This window comes from Miniopterus natalensis, chromosome 4, assembly GCF_054644295.1.
Source record: "Miniopterus natalensis isolate mMinNat1 chromosome 4, mMinNat1.hap1, whole genome shotgun sequence".
NCBI lineage: Eukaryota > Metazoa > Chordata > Mammalia > Chiroptera > Miniopteridae > Miniopterus > Miniopterus natalensis.
In genome coordinates, this window is record NC_142084.1 from 62,040,687 (window position 1) to 62,063,644 (window position 22,958).

The 22,958-nt window shown below is 57.2% G+C and overlaps 2 protein-coding genes across 2 annotated transcripts; one reads left to right on the plus strand and one right to left on the minus strand.

Annotated features, from left to right (window-relative positions):
- The first annotated feature begins 1,127 nt into the window (after positions 1–1,127).
- On the plus strand, positions 1,128–9,971 carry GRIN3B (glutamate ionotropic receptor NMDA type subunit 3B). The gene is given in 16 exon segments (XM_087816149.1): positions 1,128–1,455; positions 1,458–1,516; positions 3,504–3,831; positions 3,834–4,078; positions 4,551–5,588; positions 8,091–8,236; positions 8,314–8,364; positions 8,366–8,427; positions 8,549–8,593; positions 8,596–8,720; positions 9,013–9,047; positions 9,049–9,140; positions 9,143–9,174; positions 9,252–9,310; positions 9,505–9,648; positions 9,650–9,971. Coding segments are annotated over 16 exon segments (3,111 nt in total).
- Positions 9,972–10,027: 56 nt separating this feature from the next.
- Positions 10,028–16,964, minus strand: TMEM259 (transmembrane protein 259). The gene is made up of 11 exons (XM_016209699.2): positions 16,731–16,964; positions 13,626–13,898; positions 12,945–13,044; positions 12,638–12,748; positions 12,296–12,418; positions 12,108–12,208; positions 11,968–12,025; positions 11,748–11,831; positions 11,504–11,636; positions 11,331–11,430; positions 10,028–11,243 (listed from the first exon to the last, which is right to left on the minus strand). The coding sequence occupies exons 1-11, from the start codon at positions 16,947–16,949 to the stop codon at positions 10,689–10,691; spliced, it is 1,857 nt and encodes a 618-aa protein (XP_016065185.2). The 5' UTR covers positions 16,950–16,964; the 3' UTR covers positions 10,028–10,688.
- Between the last annotated feature and the right edge of the window lie 5,994 nt (positions 16,965–22,958).

The following is a 22,958-nucleotide window of genomic DNA, read 5'->3' on the forward strand; positions in this document are numbered from 1 at the left end:
GCACTTGCATTTTTATTTATCTCAGGGTTTTTTCCTGCCCCTGTAATACTGGCTCCAAAAGGAAGTGTTTTTGTGTGTGAAAATGTCAACCAAGTGTAGATTTATTCACTAGAGCTCTAATGTTCCTTGCGGGGAGGCTGCCCTGCACCTAGAGGGTTCTGGAATATACCCTCATTTTCTCAGTCCTCCACCCACCCCCACCCTGGGGAGTAAGGATGAGAACTGTGAGGAGTGCTGCTGGCTGCAAGGACCCTAGGTCATTTGAGGTTTGGGAGGCCCAGAGAACACAGACTTAGGGATTGGTAGGTGGCAGGGAGCTATAGAAAGTTCTGGAGCAGTGGACAGTGATGGAACCAAGTATCTCTGAACAGTTACTCAAGCAACAAGATGGCAACATGTGATGAAGTTAAGGTGGGCAGAGTGAGCTTAAATGAGAGGAGGGTCTGCATCTTTCTGGGTGACAAGCAGGGAACATTTTTCAATGCAGTGACATTTGGCATGGGTCTTGAAGGATGAAGAGGAGTTCTCTGGTTTAAGTTGCCCTGCCCACAGCTAGAGGCCATGAGTTCTATCCTCTAGATTCTCATCAGACACACCTGCCTCAGTTTTCCCAGGGTGCACACAACGTTAGAGTGCACTAGGGTTCGTATGGATAGATACCACTTTCTCGAGGTGGGAGGTGCTGCTGTGTGACCAGGGGATTAAATCCTGACCCTTCCTGCTTCCCTGAGTGAACAGTGGGCCACATTCCCAGGTTGGAGAGTAAAGTTGGAGTGGAACAGGGGTGAATGTGGGACAGTTTTTAACCAAAATCTCTCCCTGGTGTCAGCCTCAGTTTCCTCCCCTGGCACAGAAGGGGGAAGGCAGCGGTTATTTACAGCCCCCGTGCAGTATGGCCGTTTGAGCCTTTGTGGTCAGCCCAGGGTAGTGAGTCCCACTCCTCCTTAGTGGGTCGCTTTCATTGCTGGCCGGGAGGTGGGGAGGGCAGGCTCAGGACTGTGGGCCAGGCAGAGAGGGATGCGCCAGCCAGGGAGGACGGGAAAAGGTGTGGCCTGGGCCCGCCGGGGGCCCGCCTCCCGCGCGTGGCACCAGCAGTTCTGTCCCCACAGTACCCGGGTAACTTTGGGATGGGTTTTGTGCGAGTGCTGTGGCTGGGCCTCGCGCTGGCGCTGGGACCCATGCCTGCCAGGGGCCACCCGCAACCCTGCGGCGTCCTGGCGCGCCTGGGCACCCTCCTGCCCCGCGCAACTGCTGCCCGCGTCCGCACCTGCATCGCCCTGGCCCGGGCAGTACTGGCGCCACGGCCACCGCACAACTTGAGCTTGGAGCTGGTGGCCACCGCGACCTCTGCCCGCGACCCCGCCTCTCTGGCCCGTGGCCTCTGCCAGACGCTGGCGGCGCTGCTCGCCTTCCCCGAGGCGCGGCCGGAGCTGCTGCGGCTGCGTTTCCTGGGGGCCGCACGGAGACCCCAGTGCTCAGCCTGCGGCGGCTGGAGGCGCGCGCCCCTCGGCGCCCGGTACGCATGAGGCGCGGGGACCCGGGACGCAGATCAGAGAGGTCCCGGGACGATCCTGGGGTGCGGGAACCCTGGGTCCAATGCCGGGGTCCTTGGAACGCACGGGAACTGACGGACCTCTGGACCGCAGATGCAGGAGTCCCAGGGATGCCCAGTGGTCCAGGTGACAGCTGCCCAGGGGTTGGCGAGACCTGGGCCCCTGGACCCCGGATGCTCCCAGAACTCGGGACCAGAGGCAGGAGTCCAGGGATTCAGGCACCTAGAGCCCTGGTCCCATTGCTCCGGGACCCCGCTAGACTTCTCTGGACCTTGGAATACAGAATCCTCAGGACTCCCCCTTTAGGGCACGGAACCCCTGTGCAGACCCTTCCTTGGGCCTTGGTGGTGGAGTCTCACCACCAGGCTGCTGACCCTTTCAGCCCCAGGACCCATCCCATTCGCTGCAAATGGCCCCTTCTAGGTCCGAGGGTGCCTCCTGGTTCCCACCCCTCAGGACCTCAGATCTGGGAAGGGAAAACGGGGCTCCCTGTTTGCTCTCCGGGGGTGGGGTGCCCTTCTTGGGTCCCCAGGCCACTCTCACCCTAAAGCCCTCCCTCTATCCTCCTTTTCACCCTCTCCACCTCTTTGGAGTTTATTTTCTCTTCTAGATTCAACCCCCATTCCCATCCCAGGCCCTGAATTTGGGATGAAAATTTAAAAAATGAGATGAGGAGAGAAGGGTGACAGGCAGGGCTCTGGGGACCCTTTTGTGCCAGCAGGGAGAGGCCCAACACTGGGATGTGGGTCTGGTGGGAGCCTCCCTCCCTCCAAAGCCACCTTAAAGCCCCCTCCATACCTTCTTTCTCCTCAGGGAAGAGAGACCCTGACCCCTGAGAGGCCCTGAGTCTCATCAACCCAGCTGACCCTGCTGAGGCCTGTTTTCCATATCCCCGCTTCCTCTCACGGGAGAGATGCAGGACCCAAATCCAGTTCCGTGGCGCCCTCTGCTGCTGTCTCTAAGAACTGCGGCCCTACTCGGAACTGTCCGGCTTTTGTAGGGACTGAGCAGCAGCGTCCAGCCTGTCCCCCAGCACTGGGCACCCTGTCTCCATGCAGGCAACATCCTGCCCACCTTAGGTGCCTGAGAAAGCTCTCCCCTCCTTCACAGGCTGAGCAAATCCAGGATAACTTTCTGGATGCCACTGACACAAGGGACCTCTCAGCCCCTGGTTTACCTGGCTCAGGGGCAGTGATGTGTAGGAGTCTTAGAGGAAGCACTCTGGCTTGGCTCCCAACATGAAGTCATCAACCAGTTTGTGATCATGGAGCTTTAGTCCTGGGCCCTTGAGGGGTTCCCATCCAGGAGGGGTGGGTGAGGTCAGAACTGTAGTGAATGAGAGATTTGAGGCTGGGAGAGTCCAGAGGGGGAGCCAGAGTTCTGCATGGTTGATGGGCATGTCTAAATAGAGGAGGGGGCAATGGGGCTGAGTTTTGGGGTTTTTTAAAAAATATATTTTACTGATTTCAGAGAGAGGAAGGGAGAGAGAGATAGAAACATCAATGATGAGAGTCATTGATCAGCCTCCTTCTGCACACGTCCTGCTGGGCATCGAACCAAGATCTCTCAGATCATAGGTCGATGCCCCACTGCTGAGCCATGCTGCCCGGGCTGGGACTGACTTTGGAAGAATGTGTGGGATTTGACTGGCTTAGAGGGAGAAAGGTATTCCAGGTTGGAAATGGCACATGCAAAAATCCTCAAAGTGGAATGCTACCAAGGTGGCCAGAAGACACAACAGAAGGCCCTGAATGTCAAGCCAGGAAGGCTGGGCTTTGTGTTGATGCCTGTGGGGAACCACAGAAGAGTTTAGAGCGGAGGTAGGCTGGGAGGAGGCAGGCATGGGGTCTAGTTATCAAAGTGAGTGACCTCTGTTTATTGAACACCTACAGATAGGGGTGGGAAGGATATGGTGGTTGCCAGCCCTAACTATGACCACCCCCTCCCCAGAACCCGTTCCACCTACAGCTGGACTGGGCCAGCCCCCTGGAGACGCTGCTTGAGGTGCTGGTGTCCGTGCTACAGGCCCATGCCTGGGAAGAAGATGGCCTGGTGCGGGACCCTGGTGGCCTCATGGCCCTCTGGACAAGCCAGGCTGGCAGGGCCCCAAAGTTTGTGCTAGACATAAGCCAGCCAGACACCAGTGATGCAGGGCTGCAGGCCCACCTTTCCTTGCTGGTGGCCCTGGAGGGGGGCTCAGCCCTGGTACCGGTGGCTGTGCTCCTTGGCTGTGACATGGCCCGTGCCCGTCAGGTGCTGGAGACTGTGCCCTCTGGGCCCCCTGGCTGCTAGGCACACCACTGCCTGCTGAGGCACTGCCCACTGAAGGTCTGCCACCTGGGCTGCTGGCGCTGGGAGAGGTGGCTCGACCCCCACTGGAGGCTGCTATCCACGATGCTGTGGAGCTGATAGCACAGGCACTGGGCAGTGCAGCCCATGTGCAGCCAGAGCATGCCCTTCTCCCTGCCACCATCAACTGCAATGACCAGAAGCCAGTCAAGCCCAGGTCCTCAGGCAGCTTCTTGGCACAATGAGTGGAGACCCTGCTGTGGGAAGGGTGTACAGCCTCCACATGGAGCTGCCTCTGCCTGGGGCAACATTTCAGGGCACTTGCTGTATGCCAGGCACTGTGGCCTCACGAGAGAGCAGCTTTGTCCCTATCTGAGAAAGGGATTCTGGTGAGGGGTTTACTTGGCACTTTGGGAGAAGTGGGAAAGGAGAGGGAAAGGAGCAGAAAAGGTCAGTAGGCATATATCTCTGCCTGAACCCAGGGGAGCTCTGGAGGGTGGACAGTGCTCCAGAGCCAGGGGGCCCTACCGGGACATTCAAACTGGGTAGCTAGTCATTGACTTTGGGTCCCTACTGGTAAAGAGATCTGGTGTGGGGGGACACAACAGCATCTACTGTGGTTCCTGGTATGTGCTGAGAGGTGGGGAGCAGGGTCTGAGCTTTGCTAGGTGCTCCCGCTGCCTGATGCCTCCTTGCCCCCCACCTCCTGCTAGGTTCCTGAGCAACACATCCTTCCAGGGCCGCACAGGGCCAGTATGGGTGACCAGCTCCTCCCAGGTGTACATGTCCAGGCACTTCCGGGTGTGGAGCCTTCTCCAGGACCCGCTGGGCACTCCAGCTTGGGCCACACTGGGCAGCTGGCAGGATGGGTGGCTGGAGTTGGAGCCAGGGGGTGCTGCTGTGCAGCCCCCACCCCCGCTGGGCACCCAGGCCCAGTCCAAGCTGCCCGTGGTGACCCTGGTGGAGCACCCATTTGTGTTTGCCAGAGAGCCAGACAAGGATGGGCAGTGCCCGGCAGGACAGCTGTGCCTGGCCCCTGGCACCAATGTCTCAGCCACCCTGGATGTGCTGTTTCCTGCCTTGGCCAATGGCTCAGTGCCCCACGCCCTGCGCAAGTGTTGCTATGGTTACTGCATCGACCTGCTGGAGTGCCTGGCAGAGGACATACCCTTTGACTTTGAGCTGTACATTGTGGGCGATGACCAGTATGGCACTCTGCAGGATGGCCACTGGACTGGCTTGGTGGGAGACCTGCTGGCTGGCAGGGCCCACATGGTAGTCACCAGCTTCAGCATCAACTCAGCCCGCTCAAAGGTGGTGGACTTCAGCAGCCCCTTCTTCTCCACCAGCCTGGGCATCATGGTGCAGGCGAGAGACACAGCCTCACCCCTTGGCGCCTTTATGTGGCCGCTGCACTGGTCCACGTGGTTGGGTGTTTTTGCCACCCTGCACTTCACCATGCTCTTCCTCACACTCTATGAGTGGCGCAGTCCCTATGGCCTCACGCCCCGTGGCCGGAACCGCGGCACCGTTTTCTCCTATTCTTCGACCCTCAACCTCTGCTATGCCATCCTGTTCGGACGCACAGTGTCCAGCAAAACACCCAAGTGCCCCACGGGGCGTCTGTTCATGAACCTGTGGGCCATCTTCTGCCTGCTCGTGCTGTCTAGCTACACGGCCAACCTGGCTGCTGTCATGGTTGGGGACAAGACTTTCGAGGAGCTGTCAGGGATTCACGACCCCAAGGTGGCTGGCTGTGGGGGCTGGGGGCCAGAGCTAGGAGTTTGCCCACTCACCACCACCCGTCCCAAGACCCAACCACATGTGGCCATCTACTCTTGCAATTATTTATTGAGCACTATGGTGTGCCAGGCACTGGGGACCCAGCTGGGACAAAATAGGTGAAGATCTCCATCCCTGGTGGAGAATCAAGATAGATAAGCAAAACAGATGGCATGTGAGATAGTGATAAAGTGCCAGGGACAAAAATAAGGCAGAGTGGGGACACAGGAATGTTGGGACATTTTCTCAAATGGGGTTAGGAATTCCTCTGGGAGGGGGTGAGGGACTTTTATGTAGGCATCAGAAAAGTGAGAGCACAACCCCCATGCAAAGGCCCTGGGGAGGACCTTGCCTGGTACTTTTGGGGTGTTTGAGGAACATCCAAGAGGCTTGAGCAGAGGGAGGGAGGTGAGGTCAGGAAGGTAATACAGAATGTAGGTCCTACAGGGCCTGTGGGCACAGGAGGCCCTGGGCCTCTAAAGCAGTTCCCTCTGAGATTAAACTTCTGGGAGCCCTGGAGGACTGTAGGGAAAGCAGGGTTGTGCCCCAGTCTACACATATTTTTCTTTTCTTTTGATTTTAGGGAGAGAGAAACATCAATGTGAAAAAGAAACATTGATCAGTTGCCTCTTGCACACACCCCAACCAGGGACCAAACCCATAACCTGGGCATGTGCCCTGACTGGGAATCGAACTGGCGATATTTTGGTGCACAGGATGACTCTCAACCAAGCCACACCGGCCAGGGCTACTTATTTTTCTTTTTAATAAAAATTTTTTTAATATCCTTGAGTGGGGAGCAAAGAACATGAATGAACCCATTGTCTGGCTCAAAATCAACTGCCAGCCGCTTTCATCTATCACTAACCTTAGCTGCTGGGTTATTGCCACACAAATCCCAGACCTTGTGTCATTTCACCATAAATACTTGGAACTTTAACAAATATCGGACCCCTTTTCCCAGTTGTCTTTTTTAAATGTTTCAGTTGGTTTGACTCACACATTGCAGATGTTAGAAACCTCTGGGTTCTCAGCTCTGAGTTCCTTCTCATCTCTTTTGTTTTCTAGTGTTTGTTGAAGAAACTGTTGGGGTTTTTTTTGGGGGGGTGCCCCATACCATCTCCCACTGTTTGAATCTGGCTTATTGTGACCCCTGAGGGGTGTTCAGCTTGTTCTGCCACACACACCCCTTTTGTAAATCAGTAATCAAACGTAGATGCTGCCCAGCCGGGCATGGCTCAGCGGTTGAGCATTGGACTAGGACCCAGATCACAGTTGGATTCCCAGTCAGGGCACATGCCGGGGTTGAGGGCTCGATCCCCAGTCAGGGGCTTGCAGGAGGTAGCTGAACAATGACTCATCATCGATGTTTCTCTCTCTCTCTCTCTCTCTCTCTCTCCCTTCCTCTCTCTGAAATCAACAAAGATTTATTTTTTAAAAACCCAGATGCTGTGCTGTCTGACGCACTAGCCACTCACTAGGTATAGCCACTTTAGAAATTAAATGTGAGTGCTCAACAGCCACAGAGAACAGCACAGATATAGAGTTTTCATCATTGGAAAGTTCTAGGTGGCACTGTTCTAGAGGCTCAATCCAGCTGGTGTGGCTTTTGGTGGTGCTATAGCCCCATGGGGAACAGCCACACATTCAGGAGGAGTTTGCACAGACCATGGGCAGTGCATAGAGAGCAGGGTGAGGAAACTGCACTGGTCCAGGAGGGATGGTGGGGGACACAGTGGGGCCTGGATGGGGGCTATGAAAGGGGTAGGCAGTAGGCTGGTTGTGGTGTTGTCATTCCTCACCAGAGGATATTTTTTCCATTGCTTTTTGTGTGTGTGTGTGTGTGTGTGAGAGAAAGTGGAAGGGAGAGAGAAACATCGATGTGAGAGAGACACTGATTGGCTGCCTCCTGCAGGAGCCCTGACCAGGGCCAGGGATCGAGCCTGCAACCGAGGTACATGCCCTTGGCCAGAATTGAACCTGGGACCCTTCAGTCCACGGGCCAACGCTCTAACCACTGAGAAAACTGGCCAGGGCAAGTTTATGGGTGTTTGTAAGGCAAAGTGGACCCCACAGGATTTGCAGGACAGGATGTGAGATGAAAGGAGGGAGAACAAGGAGCCATGGAGGCGGTAGGAGGAGGCAGAGGTCTGGAGTTCAGGGCCAAGTCTGTGATGGACTTCGGATACTTTGTGCTTTTCAACTGGGCAATTCTGTCCAGAGGGGACACTGTGGTTATCACACTGGGGGTGCTCCTGGCATTGTGAGGCTGGTGCCAGGGATGCTGCCCTACACTCACAGTGCCTGGGATAGCCCTCCACAGAGAATGAACTTGCCCCATGTCAGCCAGGAGGGGAGACAGTGGTTAAGAGCCTTGGGCCTGGGTTGGGAGCCAGAGCAGAGTTAGGTGGGGAGCCAGGTGAGGGCACAGGGGTGGTGTGGTACAGACTGGTCACCTGCCCACAGCTGCACCACCCGTCCCAGGGCTTCCGCTTTGGCACTGTGTGGGAGAGCAGCGCAGACGCCTGCATCAAGAAGAGCTTCCTCGAGATGTACGTGCACATGAGGCGACACAGTGCACCCACCACACCCCATGGTGTCGTGATGCTTACGTGAGACCAGGGCATAAAGAGGGGAGTGGCGGGGTGGTGCACCTGGGCAGGTGTTCACCTCCTCCACATCCCTGCAGGAGCGACCCCCCCAAGCTCAATGCCTTCATCATGGACAAGTCGCTTCTGGACTGAGGTCTCCATCGATGCCGACTGCAAACTGCTGATTGTGGGCAAGCCCTTTGCCATTGAGGGTGAGGGGCCTCTGAGACCAGTGATCCTGGAGCAGCAGGGAGCCACTGGGGGCTCAAGGTGGGCACAGCTCTCCTGGGCTGTGTCCAGCCTGGTCCCAACCCAATTCCTAGCCTTCACCAGGTTATGGCATTGGACTCCCTCAGAATTCGCCGCTCACCTCCAACCTAAGTTCATCAGCCACTACAAGTCCTCTGGCTTCATTGACCTGCTGCATGACAAGTGGTACAAGATGGTACCTTGTGGGAAGCGGGTATTCGCTGTCACAGAGCTGGGACAGGGCCTGGGATATAGGGTGGGGGTAGGTGGGGGCCCTGAGCCTGAGTGGGCCTTGACTGAGGTGGCTAATCCCCTGTTCATAAGCAAAATGTGTGTCGGTCTGCTTTCATACACTCTTCATCCCATAACCCCAACTCCAGTGCCCTCTCCTCCTTGAAACCTTCCTCCAGAACACGGAGCCCTAGCCTCCCAATCCAATTGCACTGCCCCAGGTCCACCTCTGGCCCAACCTGTGTCCCCCAGGCCAGGGATCCCCAAGGGTCTGCCATTACCATGAAGGGCTTGTGCCCGTGTTCCACCCTCTGCAGACCCCGCAGATGGGTATCTACCACTTATCAGGTCTCTGTGCTGCTCTGTGTGGGCGTGGGTAGTGCCTTACTCAGTTCTCTGGGGAAGCACATTTTCTACCTCCTAGTGCTGCCATGTATCCAGAAGGGCACAGGCTGCAGTACTGGCTACACACGAGCCAAGTGAAGAGATGGCACAGGGCGGGCAAGCATGGTCAGCCTCCCAACCTCACCCAACCCAGCCTCAGTCTCGCTCACAGAGAATCCACAGTGCCCTCAACACGGAGCCGCTGGACAGGGAGAAGGAACCTGAGCTAAGGTAAGGGGCTCCAGGGTCACTCCCACCCCACCAGCTCTCATACTTGCCTTCAGGCCTGCCATTTCACACCTCCCACTCCAGACCCAAACTAGTCAAGTCTATGCCTCCCACCACCCACAGCCTCCTCAAGGAACCTGACCCCAGAGACCAGAGAGGGGCCACCTGTTCCCAGCCCATCCATCCTCTGTCCCCAGGGGTCTGGAGAAGCAGCAGCAAGACATACCAACTGCCCCCTCAGGCCAGGGTGACTGGACACAGGTGCATCAGGCCATGGTAAGGGAGTGTCACGTGTGCTGTCTCCTGGAGTCAACCTTGGCCACTGCTGCATCAGTAGTGGACAGATATGGAAGGGGCCAGATCACTCGAGGGTCCCATTGGGCTCTGCTCCAATGGCCGGCTACCCACAGCACTACCCACAGGCGCCCCACACCCAGGTGAGCTGGAGGAACTGGAACAGCACATCGCAGGTGCGTCTACAAGGCTCCACCAGGCACTGGTGCGGCGTGGGGAGCTCATGGCCCAGCTCCCAGGTGGAACTGTTACTGTGCCTGCTCCAGGCCTACAGGGGAGCAGCAGGGGGCCTCCTAGTGAGGTCTCCACCTGCTTTGTCTGTGGGAGGTGGCCATGCCCCACCACACCCAGCCCACTTGGTTTTGCATGAGGGTGGACCCTGCAGGAGTTAATCCCAGCACCTGGAGCATGCAGACACTGGCTGGGTGCTGTCAACAGACAGTTTATTCTATATACAAACACAATTTGTACACTGCAATTAAATAGAATGGAATGAGCGCTGTGCAGTCCTCACCGAGTGACCTAGTTGGGCCGCTGGCTCTCTCTGGCAGGAGCAAGGCTGGACCCTAGCGCCTGGTTGCTGTCTTTGAGAGTTGGCGCCCGCACGCCGTGTTTCTGTGCCAATACCCCAGCCCTGGCACACACATACGGGGGCAGGGGCTGTGGAAAAGGCACTGCGCACAACGGAGCACCAGCTGAGTGGCCAGGACAGTGAGGGAGGCCCCCACTAGTGTTCACCTGGCTCAGAGACTTGCTAGACTCTGTCCCTAGATACAGCTTGCTCCAGACATTACACCAACCCTTTCCAGAACCTTCCACGGAGACCCTACCCCCTTTCCTGCCCCAACCTGCCTTGATTCGCTGGCTGAGGGGGCCCACCACAAATGTGGCAGGGACACGCTGTGGGCAGGCCCCACACCTGGGGAGAGGAGCCCATCCCTGGGCAAACCAGATGGACCCTGACACAAAGCCAACTGGGCAGACCCAGGGACACTGGGGATAGCCTCCCTGAGCCCCAAGGACACCAGTCAGGTCACACCGAGCTGGCCTAGACAGCCAAGGACAGAGGCACTCAGTTGCCTAGGACTTAGGAGCCGATCTCCAAGGGCTCATCTGCTGGGGCTGGGGACTCAGGGCTGGGCCCACTCACCCCGGTGGCCAGGAGGTGTGTGTCAGGTGCTGGGGAGTCGCTTGGGGGGACACTGTCCTGGGGGACTTGGAGGCCCTGAGGGAAACCCCCACCTGGGCTCAGGGGGCTGGCTGCCCTTCGTTCCAGGAGAGAGGCGCTCAGGCCAGATAGGAAAGAGGCATCTGTGATGATGGCAGCTGTCTCTGCCATCCAGCCCAGATCACTACTGGCCGCTGCAGCCACTGAGGCTGCTGCAGCCACCAAAGAGCTGGGCGCTTCAGCCACTGGACTGGGGACACCACCAGCCCCCAGTGAGCCAGGGTCCAGGGTGGGGGGCTGGCTAGCAGGGTCAGGAGCAGCGGCCGGGGCACCCCCATTGTTGTTGAGGTCATCTGGCAGCGCCGTGGGGGTGCCAGGGCCCAGTGGCGGTGTCTGTAGCAGCATCTCCTGGATGCGGATCTGCTGCAGGATGGCAGGCAGCTCATAGTGGTGGAAGAAGTAGATCATGGAATGCTGGAGGCAGGGTGGGCATGCATCAGGCCCAGTACAGGGCCAGACCACCCACAGGCTGGACCTTGGGGAGCAGGCAGGACCCCTCACCTGGATGAAGAGCCAGGAGGTGACTAGGGCCAGACTGCTATACTGCCCATTGAAGCGGTAGTGGTAGGCATAGAAGGCGAAGTGGTACAGGTAGAAGAACCTGCAGGGGGCACAGTGAGGTGCCGCCAGTCCATACCCCACCCCAACCCCACCTGGACCCCCATGGCACTCACCGCAGCCAGTGTCTCTTGCTGGTGTTAGTGTGGCAGCAAATGGCATCATACTGGTCAGCCAGCCACACGATGAGGATGATGTAGAAGGCGGTGGTGGTGTCATTGAAGAACTCTGACATGATAGCCTCCATCCCTGCAGGAGGCCGTGGGTTGCGGTGGGCATGGTGGGAAGGCCAGGGACAGAGGGGAGGTGGGTGTGGGGGGCTGGGTGGGGAGGCAGAAGGATGGGCAGAGAGGTCCTCACCCACGAGGGCCAGGATGACGGTCAGGAGGGGTGCTGCAGGGAAGGCGATGGCCATGTTCATCTCCAGCATCTGCAGCAGGTCCACTGCGGGCAGAGGGTGGAGGGCGGGCAGACCGGGTGAGGCGCCCCTCGGGGGGTGGGGTAGGCAGGGAGCCATGGGGGCCATGGGGGCCTAGGGCTGACCCCACTATTCCTCCCGCCACCTGGAGGGCAGACTCACCAATGAAGACAAAGATTTGGTGATGGGAGTATCGGAGCAGCATGGACACACTCAGGGTCTGCAAGGGAAGGAGGGTGAGGCTAGGGAAGGGCCACCTGCCCCAATACCCTCTGCCCCAGCCCCAGTCTCAGGACACTCACAAAGATGACCATGATGACAAAGGCAGCCAGATAGGATGCTCGGGCCATCCACATGCTCACAAATCTGTAGTGCTCACCTGACACCACGTTCCGCAGGAAGCCTGTACAGGGAGGCCGTGAGCACCACTGCCTGCCTTCCATCCCGCCACTGCAACCCCCACCCTCCCTAGCCCTGGTCCCAATTGCACCCTTGTTCTCTTCGTTCTCGGCCAGGCCCTTCACGCTGGACATGAGGATGTCATCGTAGCCCAGGAACTCAGCCAGCAGCAGGCGGCTGAAACGGTCCCCGAAGCACTGGTCCCGTGTGGGGTCTGCAAGTGGCACACCAATTGGGGTGCACCTGGTAAGGCTTCCATCAGCCCTCATCCACCCCACCCAGGCAGTGCTGTGACTGTCAGACCTGGGGGACAGTCCAATGAGACAGGGGGTTGGGGAGAGCTTTCTGCAGCTGGAGCAGGGATGGCCCCCGGACCTCGGTCTTAAGAGCTTCTGAGTCAACCCCTACCCTGGCCATCTCCCAGGTGACTCACCCAGGGTGACAACCATGACTGGGATGCTGAGCCGCTGTCTCGTGGCCTGTGACAGGCGCAGGAAGCCGTACTCCAGCGAGTACTCCACAATGTACTCGTCCTGTGGCCACACTGGGTGGGAATGGCCTGTCAGCCTGCAGAGCCCCAGCCAACCCTACTCCCACCTTCAGAGGAGGGGCCCAGAGAGGGAGGGGCCCAGAGCACCTCCATCAGTCTCACATGCTGACAGATGGGGAAATGGAGGCTAGGAGTGGCCATTCTCCCCATTCAGGAGGGTGACTCCACCTGATACCTTGGCAACACGTACCTTTCGAGGGTGTCTCGGGGAAGGGGAACTCCTGGCTATCATTCAGGGCCTCGGGGCCAGTGGGTGGCTTCAATACCTTAGGCTCAATGTCCAGCTCAAACTGTGGGTCACCAGGAGGTGGGGTGTCAGTGGGCCCTTGGCACCAGAGGCCTGGCACAGAGACCCTCCCCTCTCCTGCCACCTGGAAGGAGGAGTGCTGTACCCATCCACTGTGACCTCCAGCCTCTGTCAGAATGTCCTCCATCTCTGGGACTGAAGGGCCTCTGACCAGTGTCCCATTAAAGACCCCTCACCCAACACCAAGATCATGGCCATCTCCAGGTCAGTGTCTGTGCCCTGAAGTTGGGGATGGGGCCACCTGGGTGAGGTCTATACAACACCCTACCCACACCGACCCCTTCACCCACGGAACTCTGCCTTCTGACGGTACAAGCATGTCCTTCCCTGCAGACTGTGGGCTCCACACACCTACCCCTGCGGGCAGCTGTGTCATCTGGGATGGCCAGGACTGCTAGAGCTCTCAGCCCAGACCCTCCTTGGGCCTCCTCAGCACCCCGAGAACGAGGCCAGTCCCTTTAAGGTAACAGTCTGCCTCGCACAGCACCCCTATCCCACCCCAAGGCCACATGAGTGCCAGGCCCTGCAAGGTCCAGAGCTTCCCCAGCAGCTCGACCAGCTTACCTGGATAGAGTGGTTCCCAAACATCTCCATAGTTAGCTCCTCCTCCTCCTCCTCCAGCTCCAGACCACCAGGCTCAGCAGCCAGGCTAGGGAAACTGCTGCGACCACTGTCACAAAACTGCAGGAAGACGGGTGCACGACTCGAGTTCTGCTGTACCTCCACGCGTAGGACGCCCTCTCGTGGCCACTTGTCACGCACGTGCTCCAGGCAGTTGATGGGAGATCGGGAGAAGACGATGTGGATATAGGCTAGGACGAAGAGCACAAACAGGGCCTGGGGGCAGGAGGCCCCAACCCCAAAAGTGAGGCCTGAGTTTTGTGGATGAGGGAGAGGATCCCCAGGGCTCTGAGGTCCCCTAAGCCCTAAACCCACCCTGGCCTCTCCTGGCAACATGGATCCTGGGGGTGTCACTGGTCCAAGGCCCTGACAACCTTGCTCTGTGAGAGTTAGGATGAGGCACTCCTTTGCGCATGTGGAACCCCCACCCTGGGAGAGACCATCAACTAACTGCTCCCATCCTAGGAGGCCCAGCCCAGATGCCACCACCCCTGGGCCACCTGCTGGGCCCCTACTGTCCCCAAGAGGCCTACCCAGCCACCTCACATTCTGCCTTGTCCTCAGAGTGCCCCTGACCTCACCAGCTAAAAACAGCCTCTCTCGCCCACCAGGCACACTCTGGCAGCGCCAGCTCTCTCTGCGGTACTTTCTCCATCACTAAAATGAGGACAGCAGGGGTTTCATCTGGATGCTCCTGTGCCCAGGGGGTGGTGCCAGGGGATGCTGCTCAGCACCCCAGTGATCAGGATGGCCCCCCAAAGAACAAGCAGCCTGATGTTAAAAGTGCCGAGGGGGTCTCTGCCTAGGTCACTAACAGCACCTTCTGCCTGCCTGGCTCAAAGTAAGTGCATCAAAAGGACCCTCCATTTGTATCTATTTAGAACACCCTTCCCCCAAGAGCTCACCTCACTGACAATCTTGCTTCTCATAGGGCCTCAGATGGCCAAGTGTCACCCTCCCATCCTTGAAGCCATGGGCATCACCCCCATATACCCTGCCCACTGCCCACCTTTGGGGAAAGGGCCCAGCTGGCCCAATGTGGTGCCTGCCTCCTTGGGAAAAGATAGGTGTCAGGGAACCTTAATGGCTATTCAGCCAAAAAATGGGGTGATCCTTCAGCTGGGCCAGCACAGCCTCTAACCACCCCCACCAAACACATGCTCCCACACCAAATTACTACTCTCTGGGACCAGCTGACTGTGTGGTCCAGAATCACAGCTTGGAAAAACCTGGGTCACAGACACCAGAGCACAAAGTCCCTCCTTGCCTTCTGACAGGGATACTGATGCTCAGGGGGTTGTTGAGTTGCCCATGGCTACAAAGCCACCAGTAAGGCCTCCAGAACCCCATAGGGAAGTATCAATGCCAGCTGTGGACCACTTGGCCTCCCCTCTGGAGTCTGCTCTGCAGACTAGGCAAAGGCTGGGTTATTAAGGCACCTACTCCTGGTCTGGCAATGGTGGCTGTGACCTGAGAGGGATGGGGAGAGGCGCTATGTCTGAGCACACCATAGCATGCCTGGATCCAGCCATGCCTGAAGCTGCAGGAGCCCATCCCAGACTCCTCAGTTGCATGAGCTCCAAGAGCTCTCTTGGGCCAATGTGAACCACTTCCTTGCTTGCAGACAAAAGTGCCACAGGAGGATGGAGGTTAGGGCATCAGTAAGATCTCAGCAGACAGACCTCATAGCACCTGGGCATTCAGGTCTCAACAAACAGATGCTAAAAACAAGAGTACCTGGGGCCTCTGTTAGGTGAGGAGAGGGCTGGGTGAGGCAGTGTGGAAGGTCAAAGGAGCCTCCACAGGCCAGCCTGCACCCCAGCCACTCTTCTGGGGACCACTGGGCTGGTGATGGGAGTTGTGAAGTGCAAGAGGCAGGGCCTGGGACCCAAAGCTGTGGTGGGAAGCAGGTAGCTAACTCCGAAGCCTCTATGCTCAGCCCCCAGCCCCGCTGCTCTCCAGGCCCTGGGGCTGGCCAGCAACCCAAGTGCCTCCACATCCAGCATTAGCCCTCAAGCAAACCCAAAGCTGGCTTCACAATGTCAGCACCCCCAGCCCCTCCCTGGCAGTACTCCGATGGGAAACTAAATGCCTGTTTCTCCCTGTCCTCAGCCAGGTCAGGCAACAACTGGGACCACCCCTCCGCTCCACCCAGAAACCCAGAACCCTAGTGCCCAGTGAGCTCTGGGCCCACACTTGAGCGAGCCAGCCCCCTTCTTAGAGGAAACTAGATCAATGTAGGTTCTTCCTGAGATGCACTCATGGTTGAAACCTCTATGCCACCTGAGGGAAGATGGGAAGGAGTTTTGTGTGCAGCATCTTGTTAAGACATGAGTAGCATCGATGGCTGTGACGTTATCATTAACCCTGGGAGGTGACCTCAGCTAGATCACATTCCCCTGTAAGGCTCAGAGGAGGAAGAGTTGGGTTGGGGGGGCTGGTAGAGGGTCCAAAGGAGGGGAATAGCCCCAAGAAAAGGGGATTCAGAAGGAAGAGATGGAAGGGGGAGCATATTTCCAGTGCAGGTGGGTGGTCCCAGGTGTATCCTAAGGGGAGCAGGGTGCTCTGGAATCTTTCCCAGTTTGAGGAAGCCCAGGATTGGGGACCTGGGCCAGGACAGGCAAGAGAGGACAGGATTGGGGGGGGGTGTCCTCCCAAGGTTGATGACCCCAAGTAGCATGGTAGGGGACACAGGGCTAGAAGGAGGTCCCAGGCAGGTCAGAACGAGGCTCCAGGCTTCAGGGAAGTGGGTCATCAGTAAAAGGGTGAGGCCAAGAGTGGGTGCGGCCTGGGAGTTCCTGGAATCGGGACCAGGGGCCACCCATAGGGTGAGATTCGGGCCTTCTGAGGGTGAAGTGTCAAATAGGGGGGATCAGAAGTTAGGGCGGCTGCCTAAAGGGGATGGTACCCTACGGATCAGACCCGGTCTAGACCTCCAAGTGAAGGGGGTTGGCTGTCCTGGGTGGGTTCGGGGTCAGAGGTCGCAAGTCTAGGGGGTGTGGATCCGGCTGTTGAGGTCAAGAGTCGGGGGGTCGGGGCCGCGGTCACCTTGAGCAACACGAAGAACTCGAAGAGACGGCGAAAGGCAGGAGGGAAGAGACGCGAGTAGGTGACTGCCATCTTGAAGAAGAGCGCGTGGAAGAGCCGGTCGCGCACGTTGATGAGCGGGTTGGGGTTTAGGTTGGGGGTGCGGGGCCCGCGCGCGGGAGCAGGGCCGCCGCCGTTAGGCCCGGGCCCCGGAGCTCCGGGCGCCGCGTGCTCCGACATGCCGCCCAGCGTCGCGCCTTAACGGCCCGCGGGTCCCCGACGGCGCCTCCCGGCCGCCATCGGCCGTCCTCTCCGCCGCCGCGCTCCTCACGGACCCAGGGCCGCCGCCGCCATCTTCCGCCTCCGCGGCCCTGCTGACGCCAGCGAGTCTCAGCGCCGGCAAGAGCGGACCTTCTACGCCCGCGAGGAACGTAGGGATGCCGGCTGTCTACCCGCGGCGGCCCCGCCCTCTGGCCTAGCCGCGCCGAGGGGCGGGGCTGGGTCAGCCAGGTCTTTTGTATACTGCCCCACAATGCCCCGCTGCTGCTGAGACGTGCTTGGGAGGTAAAATTAATCAATATTTGAGGCTTAACCAAAGAGACCTTAGGTAAGCGCGACGGTGGAAGATATTTTTTGAGGTGGCGCTGTAGAAGGCCAGGCCAAATGGAAGCATAAACTATGTCACTCTAAATGTAAAAGTAAGTTCTTTATTGCCTTTAAATCCCCGTGTGCCGTAACCGGGGAGGGGTGAGCCTCGTGCGCTATATTGCAACTTCGGGGTGGTGTGCTACTACCTTTTCCGTAAGGATAGCGCTGCAAAATTTCGTCGCTGTTTTGCCCCGCCACGCGGGCTGTTGAAACAGTCCCCTCGCGGGGGAGCGGTCTCAGCCAACCCCGTCCTCCCGAGGAGGAGGAGTTGCTGCTGAGTGACCCCCCATCTGAGGCAAGAGGCCGGCGTCGCTGAGCCCGCGCCGCCTTCTCTGACCTCTTACTGGGCCCGTAGCTTGTGTGTCCAACACTCACTGAGTGCGCACTGCGGGCCAGGACCTTCCACACGCGCTACGCTCCCAGGAGCGGGCTGGCTACATGGAAGCGTAGAAAGCAGGGCTCCGGAGGCAGGGAGCCAGGGCCTTCAGCGGCCACCCTGACGAAGGACAATGGACACCTAGGCCTGGTGCAAACAGGTTTAGGGAAGTGAGCGCACAATGTCCAGGGCGGTGGTGGGGCGGGGTCCCTGCCCTCGCAGAGCTCGGGGACCAGCATGGAGACCGGCAAACAGGCAAGGGGGGTGTCTGATCTGGCTCCTGGTGTGGAGCTCCCACCGTGAGGTGCGCAGACAGGGCCTCTGAGAAAGGCCAGGGCGTGGGAGGTTGTGGGGGTGGCTGTCCTGAATTGAATCCTGTAGTCAGGGGGGCAGGTGACTTCAGCTGTGACCCAGAGGCTAAGGAGAACCTTCCAGACCTACCTGTTGGGTTTTATAATCCTGGGAGCCCAACACCCTGAGTGGACAAACAGACCGACCCATACCTGCGATACCCAACCAGGAGGCTGAAGTCATTCTCTTCCTGTGTTCTGCACGGTGCCTGCATACAATTGGTGCTCAATAAATGCACACTCCTGAAATTATAGATAACCCCCCAGATCACTTGTTAGTTGTAAAGGGAGAGAAAAAAATCATATTTTCTAATGGAGAGGCCAGGCGGTCTTGATCCCTATGACCTCCGGGAGCACACCATGCTGCACTGTGGCAGGCACTGTGGGTCAATGATCCCTCCATCACGGCCCAACACATCACCCACACGGGCTCCTGAGCAGGGAAATGTGGCCAGTGAGGCTAAGGAGCAGAATTTTAAACTTAGTTTATTTTTATTAATGTAATTTCTTTTGAAATAGCCCCACGTGATAGGTGGCTGCTGTATCCAGCAGCACAGTCTAGCGCTCACTTATAGATATGTGGGACCCACGATGCCAGTGCAACTTCACCACGGGTCAAAACTGTGTGGCCAGCCGCTGGACAACTGTCGCCATCAAGAAAAAGGACAAGCAGGGAAAGAGTTCTAAATCTAAATCACAAGGCATAGAGGACCCAATGCCTCGCCACCTTCCTGGGGACAGCAGGGGAGTTAGAAGCTTGCCTGAATTTCTGAGGATACTATGGGTGTGTGTGTAGATGGAGAGGGGGTTTGGGGTGGGGGTGTTGAGGCTAGCCAAATTCGGGCAGGTTGGGAATTACATGGGATCTTGGGTTGGGACACTGAGTAGGTGACCCGCCAGCCATGCTGGAAGGAGGGCAGTGAAGGAACCAGGTAGAGAATATCAGGCAGAGGGCACAGCCAAAGCAAAGGCCATAAAGCAGAGCAAGGAGAAGGTCAGTGTGCCCAGGGCAGAGAATGGGGGCCTGGAGGACACCTTTGTTGAGGGAGCAATGGGGATTTATGGCGAACTGTGAGCAAGAGAGGCTCCTGACCCCAGTTAACCGGCTAAGATTGTTACTTTTGTTGTTTTCTTTTTTTAATCCTCACCGGATATTTTTTTTCCAGAGGGAGACAGAGAGGGAGGGGGAGGGGGAGGGGGGAGGGAGAGGGAGACATTGATGTGAGAGAGACACATTGATTGGTTGCCTCAGGCCAGACATGGAACCTGCGATGGAGGTACATACCCTTGGCCGGAATCCAACCTGGGACCCTTCAGTCCATGCGCCGAAGCTCTAATCACTGAACCAAACCAGCTAGGGCACTTTTGTTGGTTTGGCTGCATCATGCTTGTTTATCTGAGGAGCAAACAATGACTTTTTGCAGAGAGCAAGGGGAGTGTCCATAGTCCCCCAGGAGATGCCCAAAGCCTCTGCTGAAGGGCCCAGCCCTGGGTCCCACACTGAACTTCTGGGGTCCCTCTAAGAACCCAGACACTTCAGGGAGAGGATTGCCACAGAGATGTCTGCTGATAAAGGGGCACCAGGGCCCTCACTGCCCCTGCAGCCCCCCTGTGCCCAGCCACCAAAACCCCTGGGCTCAGACCCCTGTCCAGCACCTGAGACCCCTGCAACCCCAGGTCCTCCAGCCCCTGCAGTCTCCCCAGGGGTCAGCCTGGATGGATCAGTGAGTGCCATGGAGCCAAGGGCACAGGGCAGCTGCAGCAGCTCAGGACCTCCCTGCCAGGTTCCCCTGGCTGAGGCCAAAATTTCTAAGATTTTGACATGTGTTGACTCAACAGCCCTTATCTCAGGGTTTACACACATGAACCCACAGATGTCAGCCCTAAGGGCAGTAGATGCTTTACAGATAGAAGAGGGAAGCACAGAGAGGTGAAGTGTAATTGTGGAAGGTCACACAACCAGGTGGGCAGTCATAATTTGAACACAGGCTCTAAGGCGGGGACACTGATGTCGAGAGAACTAACTACATATAATTCCATCAATCTAAGGTCTTCCAGCAGAGGTCCTCGAATTTCAAGCACTCCTTATTTTACTGCATTTTGCTTCCTTGTGCTTCACAGATACTGCAGTTTTTACAAATGGAAAGTAAGACCCTCCACCAACAAAAGGGTTATAGCCCACCTTATTTCAATACTCACTTTATTAAGGTGGTCTGGACCCAACCCCGCAGTATCTTCAAGGTATGGGTGTATAAATATTCTAAGCTTCTGGGACCCCAGGATTTCAAAGTCTGGGAGGTCTGAGTCTGGATTTCTGGGGTTCTGGGAGACTCAAAGCCTAGACCAGGGGTTGGCAAACTGTTTTCTGTGAAAGGCCAGAGATCCATTGTTTTCAGTTCTGCAGCCCAGAAACCACCCAGCCCTGCATTAATGGTTAATGCCAGAAGGTTAATGGTCAATAAACGAAGGAGCTGAGCAACGATAAAACTTAGGACACCGAAATTTAAATATTTTGTGATTCCCAAGCTTTGTGTAACAGTATTTTTTAAAATATGCTTTCATTGATTTTTAGAGAAAGAGAAAGGGAGAGGGATCGAGAGACAGAAACATTGATGAGAGAGAAACATCATCAGCTGCCTCCTGCACGCCCCTTCCTGGGGATTGAGCCCGCAACCCAGGCATGTAGCCTCACTGGGAATCGAACCAGTGACCTCCATGCATGGGACGACGCTTACCTGAGCCACACTTGCCAGGGCTAACTTGCCCAGCTCTTATGTGGCACTTATGACACTGCAAACGCCCCAGGCTTTATTCTGAACGCATGGTGAATATCAATGCCTGGGAGACAGACAATTTCACAGATGGGAGGCTGAGGCTGGGCGGGTGGCATTGCAGGGCTTGCCTCCGTCTCTGGCAGGCAGGCAGGCTGGTGGGTGCTTCTGGGGTTTGGAACCATCCAGGCTCATTCTTCTTATTTCTGTGTTTTAGCTCCTGGCCAGCACTGTGGAGGCCCCACAGCTTTCCCTGACAGAAATGCTGTAAGGGGACCCAGCCCCCCAGGACATGGGTGGGCTGCTGTCCTGTGAGTGTGCCTGCCTGGACTGGCATGAGTTGGACACAGGGCTGCAGACACAGGTGGGGGTCACATGCAACTTCTCAGAGATTCCCCACTCAGATGGTGTCCCTAGGGAGTAACTGGTGGCCCCCTGGACAAGCACCAAGGGCCATGGAATGGCAAGGAGCCCCATAGCCATGTTGCCAGCAGCCACTGACCACCACAGGCTGGCTTGAGCCCCCTCTCACCACTGGCCTCCACAGTTCCCTGGGGCCCACCTCCTGCCCCAACAGGACCTGCATGGAATCCACTTGAACACCCCATGCCCTTACCATCTCACAGCTCCCACCTAGACATCAAGAAACTGAACTGTTCCCATACCCAGAGCTGCATTGCCTCATTGTTGACCCTCCCCTGTCCACTGGTCCCCATTTCACAGATGATGAAACTGAGACCCAGAATGGGAAGGACTCGCCTAAGACTACCCAGCTAGGACTTGAACCCTGAAGAAAGGAGTCTTCACATAGATGGAATGGGAGAATGACAGGCAGAGAAAGAGGAAGTAGACACTGAGAGTGGGGAGCCAGGGATAAGTGCTCTCCAGGGAAGGGGCAGCGGTAGGTCATCTCTGAGCTTTCACAGAGTCCAACCAGCCACTTGTCAAATGTGTCAAATTCCTATACATGCTTCAGAACCCCATGTCATGTCTCCTCTTATGTTCAGCTTTCCTTGACCCCTCCGAGTGGAGGCCCAACTTCCCTTCCAGGTTCCTCCACCCCAGGCCCCTTTTTCTGTCCTGTACTTGTTCACTTGGGGCAGGGGACTCTGTGCCTGGCTCTGTCTTCCCCAAGATGGGCAGCGCTAGAGCTAAGGTCTCCTGGAGCCAGCATCGCCTAGTAAGGGACTGGCCCAGAGCCATCTCAGGGAGCTTTAGATGAATGAATAAATGAACAAATTACTAAATAAATAAATTTATTTATTGTTATTTATTAATTGATTGATTTATCTGTACAAGCAGACATCACCTATTGAGCATCAACGGTGTGCCTGTTCTGGTGCACTTGGTAGCCTCAGACCTAACCCCAGGGCATCTCCTGATTTCAACTTTACGCTATTTCATATACACACACCCATCGCCCCATTATTCCTCAGCCCAGAATTCAAGGCTCCTTCTCATCCCTCCTCCCCTAATCTATCTAATTGATCTCTACATGCTTTCAGCCACTGACAGTCCCTCTAGGTCTTTGCACCTTTTTTTCTGCCAGGAACACAAATCCCTTTTGGACTGGCAAACTCCTACTCATTCACCAGAGCCCCAGCTCCAATGGCCCCCTCAGAGCTCTGAGGACCCCTCTAGTTTCCTTGTCCACCACCCACCTATGGAGTTCCAGGAAGGGAGCTAAATTGGGAGGTGCCTCTAAGTGGTAGGGAGGAGTCCTCATTCGTGCACCAACGGAATTAGGGTCCCACCTCTCAACAATTCCCCGCCTTCCATCACCCTGCACGAAGGGAAACTGAGACCCAGAAAGAGTGAGAGAGCCACTTAGAGGCCCCCAGCAGAGAGAGGGCAGGCGTGTCCTGCCTCGGCAGTCCAGAGCGCCCGCTCCTCCCTGCCTCAGTTTCCCTCCGCGCCCCTGGGGCTGGGGCGCTCCGCGGGGGCGGCTGTAGGCGCGGCAGACTGGGTCCAGGAAGTCCGCGGCCGCAGGAATCCGGCGCATCCCGGCCTTATAAGGACAAGTGCGCCGGGGGCCAATCAGCGGCGGAGGCGGGGCCCGGGCCCGCGAGTCCCCCGCCGCCGCACCCGCTAGGCGGTCGGTCCC